General features: G+C 35.8%; 1 protein-coding gene across 1 annotated transcript; it reads right to left on the bottom strand.

Annotated features, from left to right (window-relative positions):
• Positions 1 to 244: 244 nt before the first annotated feature.
• LOC108380320 (uncharacterized) lies at positions 245 to 7,109 on the bottom strand. Its single transcript, XM_017636691.1, has 3 exons — positions 6,739 to 7,109; positions 5,574 to 5,939; positions 245 to 860 (listed from the first exon to the last, which is right to left on the bottom strand). The coding sequence occupies exons 2-3, from the start codon at positions 5,897 to 5,899 to the stop codon at positions 431 to 433; spliced, it is 756 nt and encodes a 251-aa protein (XP_017492180.1). The 5' UTR covers positions 5,900 to 5,939; positions 6,739 to 7,109; the 3' UTR covers positions 245 to 430.
• Positions 7,110 to 7,149: the final 40 nt, after the last annotated feature.

Below are 7,149 nucleotides of genomic sequence, written 5' to 3' on the forward strand. Positions count from 1 at the left end.
ATAAATAGTTTCAATAAAAAAAGGCCTCAAACTCAATTAAATCTTTGAAAATATTTTATTTAAGTTTTTAAGAATGGAATAAATTTTTGATTTAATTTAAATGTTGTTTACATACATATGTATTTCAAATCTAAACTTAAACATAAATGTCGTTCGTTGTCGTCTTAAAAATTATAACTTATTTACTTACATACATATATGTATAAATGTCATAAATAAAATTAGTGGAATTTAAGTTTCTGCATTTCTCATCTAAAGTATGCAATACTTAATACTTTTGGTGTTGTATTTACTATATAATAATTCGTAAGTGGACGTTTTAGTTGTAAAAATGGCAAATGCAAGCACTTGTGTATATTTTGCTTCCTGAATTTCAAATGTCATGCGCATAATTGACTGGTTTATTTTCATTTAGAAAATTAAGCCATTATCAGACTCGCTCCGAACGTGTGCGACGTGTTTGTACAATGTTCACTACACAAACAATAATCCAAAAGAATATAGTCAACCAACTGCATATGAGTGTCATGTAAAGGCATGCTCCAGTATTGATGCGCCCATATTTACGCCGCTCATAGGAAATGGTCTCCACCAAGTAGTCCATGAAATCGAAGATTGCTCCGCAAGACAATCGACCCTTTATAACAGGCACAATATTGCCAGCTCCTTGAATGTCTTTGACCAATGATTCGCTATACTGTTTGCAAGTGATGCGAAAGCCATCCGTATAGATCGATGCATAGATTAAGGTGTAAACGGTCATGACACAAGAGATGACAGCAGCGGGTGTCCAGTAATAGGGCGATATTCCGTTATGTGTTAACTCTGATTCGGCAGTCACCACAATCATGTCACCAGATCTGTGAATATTGTAGATAATAATACATATTAGGAGCGTTCCTTATCTCCCAGAAATAGTCAGAAAAAGTCCGAAGTAGTCAGATTTAGTCCAAAAAGCGTTCCTTAACTCGGAAATGACAGCAAAAATGAGAGAGCAACAGTCAGTGAGAGTGACTCTCATCAGTCCGAAGTAGTCAGATTTAGTCAGAAGAATTTTTTCTGGCAAAATCCTGAAAAGTGTCAAACTCAACTGAATTTAAATTAACGGAAATTAAGGAATACGCTAAAAGTGAGAATAATCTAAAAAGTAAAAGAAATGAATTGAAATTGGAAGAAGGCAAAAAATAATTGATATAGCAAGTGTTTATTGTGCTTGTGCTTGTGTGAATGTGTTTTGTACATACATTTCTGTTCTTATTTGACGTTAGTTTTGTTGTTGCCATTCTTTGGACTAAAAATTTGGTTTTTTGCGTTCCTTTACTTTTCATGTTATTCTCTTTAAGTGAGCGCATTTTGCTTACGCTCTGGCATTTTGACACTTTTCAGATTTTAGTCCAAAAAGATAAGGAATGAACCTATTAGGTTTAGCTAATGGTGTATAAATATGCACATATTTTTTGTGTGTCCTATGAAAGCTTAAAAGACCTGTCGGAGTATGAGTATACATATGAGCTTCCAAACCAAAGACGAAGGCTGCTTTTACATTCTTTTTTCGCAAATAACTCTTGTATGATACCAAATTTTTAATACATCGATCAGACCACCCTAATACTTTTACTACTAATGCATATCGTCTTCTTACGCGGAAACTAGGAAGCATAATGCATCGAGTCATTGTGCATTATTTGCTTAAAAACTTCGTTTTTTTTTGTGTCTACAGTCTTTTAGTAAATGAGTGATATGTATGTATGTATGTACCCTTGTGGGCAACTTTTTAATTAAGTTAGTGACATTTTGCCCAGCTTTAACAATTTTTTTGTTTATTTACTAAACGCTTATAATTTTTTTTTTTTTTTTATAAAAGTCAAGCTCATACATACATACATATATAACAAGCACCATATAAATCCACATTTCAAACATTCTTTTCAGAATTTACAAAAATCTAGGTTTTGAGTTTTATATTTTGTTATTTTGTTCTCAAAAATTGTGTTTGAAAGCAGATAAATTTTTTGAATTTTTATAATTTTTGCACATAGTTTGAAATGTGCTTTTTTTATAATGAACTAGACTTTTATAAAAAAAAAATTGAATGCGTTAAGAGCCATTTTCTCAATCTGCATAAAAATCTGCCTTTTAAATAAAAATTCTTTTCTCAAAAATGTTCTTGAATGGCAGATAAATTTTAGAGCAACATAAGAAATGAAAAATAACCAAAACTGGGCAAAATGTCGCTATTTCAATTAGTTGCGCACAAGTGTATGTATACCTATACAAAATTACACTTAATTGATGTTACCATACTGCTTCGGTTATTCATGTTGATCAACACTTAAGGCGTCGGCGAAATTTTAAAAAGTGTATCATTTTAAATTGAATTAAACACATACATACATATGTATGTTTGTATGCCTTTACTTCCACCCATATCTGCAGAACGAAGTGGTTCTTCGTATACACACATATACGGATGTACATGTGTATGTACATCTGTATGTATGTAGGTAAATAAGTGGGGAGTTTGTTTTGTGGCTATTAACCTTTGACAAAGTTTAAATTGGCAGCCAACGAAGCTGAAATTAAATAGATTAACCAACGAATTTACGAAGTGAAATAATTTAATAGCGTCAATAGTTGCAGCAACAGTCATTAACATAGTCCGATAAAAATTTTCAGTGGTTAGAAAACCAAAAAAAAAGATAGTTTACAAAAATTTTTAAATTGAAATTTGAATAGAGAAAACCGTTAGACAAATATATCCGAAAAAATTGTGTGCCGATTCCTATCACCCGTATAGTTCACCATATATGTATATATGTATGAAATATGAGTATTTTTCTGTATAATAATGAACAATTTTCTAAATCCTAATCTGAATTTAAATCCTTAATCTAAAATCTGAACCTAAATCTTAATCTTAATCGGGCCCAAAAACGGCCGCCAACCCACCGGTCGCCCTTCGTTTTATCAGAGTTTGGATTTATAGCCAACCGAGCGTGAAATTTTCACTTCAAACATTTTGAGAATAAAGAGAAAACTAAGGTGACTTCGTTTTTCTAAAAAAATGTTGCCCTTCCACGGTGCAAAATGTGGTTGCAAAAAGGCATGTTTTTGTATTCTTATCCTTGTCTAGCTCACGTATGTATTTCATAATTAGTGGTTTTTTGCATTCACAGCTTTCTGTTTTTGTTTGCACATGCAAATCAGCTGATCGTTTGACACTTTTCATGAACTTACAGGAAAAAAAACTCCGGACTAAATCCTGTAACTTCTGACTAGGAACAGTTGCTCAGTTACTCTCTCAAATGTGTTCTCACTTACAGGTTTTATGTCAATAGGAACGACTTCCTGTAAGTTCTGACTAAATCCTGTAAACCAGACAGCTATTGGAACAGACTAAATATTGTCGTTTTAAGCAATCATCCTATTTTCAGGCCAACCTTCCCACTGATAAAGGTTCAAAAGGCGGAGAATATGCCACTTTAAGATACAAACACAACATTTTCGTTGCCTTGATTTTAGAATCGAACACGACAAGAGAAAGGGGCAATCAAAAGGCGAAATTTTTTGGTAGAGACAAAAGCTCTTGCGGGATTCCTTTAAACTTAAAATTGGCTCGAAAACCGCGAAACATCGAAACTTTTCCAGCGCTTTTCACGTGCCTCGAAAGTCAAAACTAGTCGCGAAGACGCCCTCGAAAAGTAGTTCATAAATTTCGGTGTTGCGTTAGCAATTATTGTCTTAATGTTTGTCTCATTCTTAATCTTAATATTAATCTCAATTTCAACCTAAGTCTTAATCTTAATCTAACCCGCCATCTCCTCCCTTCTTCTGTGGATTAATCGCTTCTATTGGAGTCTGGAATTAGAGCCCAACGATGCTGTCGCTTTTATGTCCCATCGATGTTTGTGTTTAGACCAACCGACCGCAAACTAGTTTTACTTCATACATTCAATTACGCTAAGTGAAATATTATGAATTTATGTTTACATATTCGGGGACCTCTAGTGAAATTTTCGTTTATAATTTTTGAGAAAAATTTTAAACCTCTAACTTAGATTTTTCAAAATAAAGGTCAGAAAGACCCGCCCTGGTACAAGTTAATGGGTTAAAATGCCCTACGAAAACTTTTGTTGCCAAAATTTGCTATACCACTATGAAAACAAATATGTCACCGTTAAGTATTTAAAATGTCGGTTCCATTGAGTAGGAAAAAAACGTTGACCACCTTGGTTTTCAAGATGGCCGCAATTCCCCAACCACATGAGTCCCGTATATATAGGATTAATAATAATAAACTGGCGCACACACAATATGTTAGTGTTTGACCGAGCTTATCCTCAGATTTGTGGCTTGCGCCTTGATGTTTGTCACACAAAGGGGAGGGACGGACCTACAGTTTTACGCCTACTCCAAACGGAGGCTGTTAGAAAAACATGTTTCTAATTTAGATCTTCTTGGGGCAGGGATCGAACCCAGGTAGTTTGCTTTTCTAATCACTTAGCCATAGCCATCAAAAAACAAACTTTGTTTGTGTGAAATTAACAAAAACTTTAGATCTTTTGATTTAGTTTCTATTAGAAGGGGAACATTTACATACATAGAATAAAGATGACTCAGTACAAATTTAAGTCTGCAGCTTTAGTTCACTTCCGATGATTTGGAAACACATCCTTTCGTAGACACTCGAATATCAATGCTATTGAAGGATCTTCTAATATAGCTTCCAAAGAGAAGGTCTTGCCTAAAAGCGTTTATTTAGAAGCATCCCCTCATTGTACTAAATCAAGAATGAATATACTTTAGGGCCAGCTTTTAAAAAAGAGCTTATAGTAAGATCTAAAAATGCATTCTAGCAGACTTTTTGCACGGCTAACACCAGTTTAGATGTTATCTAATGAGATTTGAGGACCTTGAAATGCGCTTGGCTGTCAGTCAAGATGGCAATGTTCTGATTCCGGTAGTTTCGACTGATATTAAAGTCTGCCGATCTTTCTATGGCGTATGTTTCAGCTTGTAAAATTGACATATGATTTCCCATGGGTTCCGAGTATCTTAGCTTCGGTCCAACTACATCTACCTCAGTACCCTGTTCAGTCACTGGGCCCTCAGTGTACCAAGTTATCATGTTTTGGTTTGTCCGATATCGAATTAATCTTGTGATTTTTTTTTTTTTTTTTTGAGAGTAGAGTTCTGGTGCACATGAACCGTTACAAGGTATGTAAGATCCCAAGGCGGCGTAAATGAAAGTAAGCCATATGAAATTGAAATGGCGCTAAAACGTTTCGAAAGTGTTTAGCATATTATATGTAAGTAGCAAATGATGCAGAATTACTCGTTATATGCATTATGCCTGATGTTGTGTTTAAATTTCGTGCTAAAATTTTGTGTAGTTTCCTCGAAAGAAGAAAATATGTATCTATTTTTTCTACACTTTGGGAGCAAATCGAAAACTTTGAATGAGTTAATTGCTCGGCTAATTGCTCGAAAAAAAACCCGTTTCCCCTATATAAAATTGACTTTTTTATGAACAAAAAATATTCTCCAAACACTTTAAATTGATTTTCACTCACCTCTGTCGAATGGTGGTTGTGCCCGTTTTTCGTTTTGTTGTGCCCATACAGATGCGATATGCATGGTAAATACCCAGGACGGTGGCGAACACTAGAGGAAAGATGAGACCGTATGTGGCAAAGTGGCAATAGGCTATATGACCACCCTCGAAGCTGTTGTAGGTGGTGCGTCCATGGAGGATGCAGCCGCAATTCGTCTCCGGACAAGCGTTCAAAACATAACGCCAATGGGCCCAAGCAACGCCCGATGTGATGCAGCAGATGGCAGAGGTGGCAATGATCAGCGGATACAAATAGGCAAGCGCCTTCTCGGCGCCGTACGACATGGTGCGCTTGTTATTTAAAGTGTTTCGCAAAAATAGCGATCTATGTAAGTAGGAATAATTTTAATTTAATAAAACACTTTTGTAGGTATTGTTTTGGTTTGTAAATAAGAACAAATTTTATCACTCGCAGGTGTAAAAGCAAACGTGGGGGAATATTTTGAGACCAAATGAAAAAAAAAGAGTAGAAGCCAGGTAACGCCACTCACAGCACTGTACTCTGTAAATTTTCTAGTCTGGTGGCTGATAAGCCAGCGACCGCGCAGTGAGTTGAGGCATACTTAGTGACTGTGGGTATGTATGTATAGTACAAAGAACTATTGCTTCGACAGCGTTCGCACCTGTGTAGGTGAGAGAACTGCCATGGCTTATAAGTATGTGTGCGTGAGCAAATTAATGAGTAGTTGCACAGGTAAGATCGCAGTAGTGCCACATGTTGGATAAGAAGTTACAAAAAAATACTTAGTTTCAGGTGGAAATTGCAAAACTATGACAAAATGGCATTTAAAAAAAAAAACGAGAAAATAAAATTAAAGCAAGTACTTGAATGGAATGAGCTCCAAACTCTTTTATATTTATTAAAACGGTAACTTTAAACAAAATCCCTACTCAGGTGGCAACATTTGGTAGCGCATATTCCACTCATTGAGTCACTGCCCATACACCTATTCTCAGGCATATCGAATTCTATATTAGTCGTGGTGTATCTGTGTATCTACATGAATGCTTTAGCAACACCTGAGCCACACTCCAACTGCACACGAATGCATTATTTCTCACTACACGCAGGCACTATGAAAATAAATTATACTACAGACTTAGTAGTCAATCCGGAGTTTTACCTTAGTATACCACTTTTATGGAGAAATTTGAAATTCTTTTAATTCACACTCTAGTTAACCGCGTCACCGCAAAGAACATCTGACAACGGCGCTTTACTCAGACTGACTTGATTTTTGACAGCCGATTGTTTGTCAACACACTCGCAGAGGCACAAACGCTCCCTGCAATCTTTTTTAGGCGGTGTCTGCCCCGGTGAGCGCGACAGAGGCACTTGGAGCGCATTTGAGCATGTGTCGGTTATTCAATTTTGACGTCACGCTTCGACATACACAAACATATTTGTAGTCAACGTTTGCTAGTTGGCGGTTTATTAGTAAACAAATAGCAAATAGCATCTTTGGACTTAATTAACGTTACGCATAGTTAAGTAGCTCCCCAGACACAGCCTTCATTGAGTATGATTCATGCAA

Source organism: Rhagoletis zephyria, unplaced genomic scaffold (assembly GCF_001687245.7).
Source record: "Rhagoletis zephyria isolate East Lansing unplaced genomic scaffold, Rhagoletis_zephyria_1.1 Rzeph_scaffold_18904, whole genome shotgun sequence".
Lineage (NCBI taxonomy): Eukaryota > Metazoa > Arthropoda > Insecta > Diptera > Tephritidae > Rhagoletis > Rhagoletis zephyria.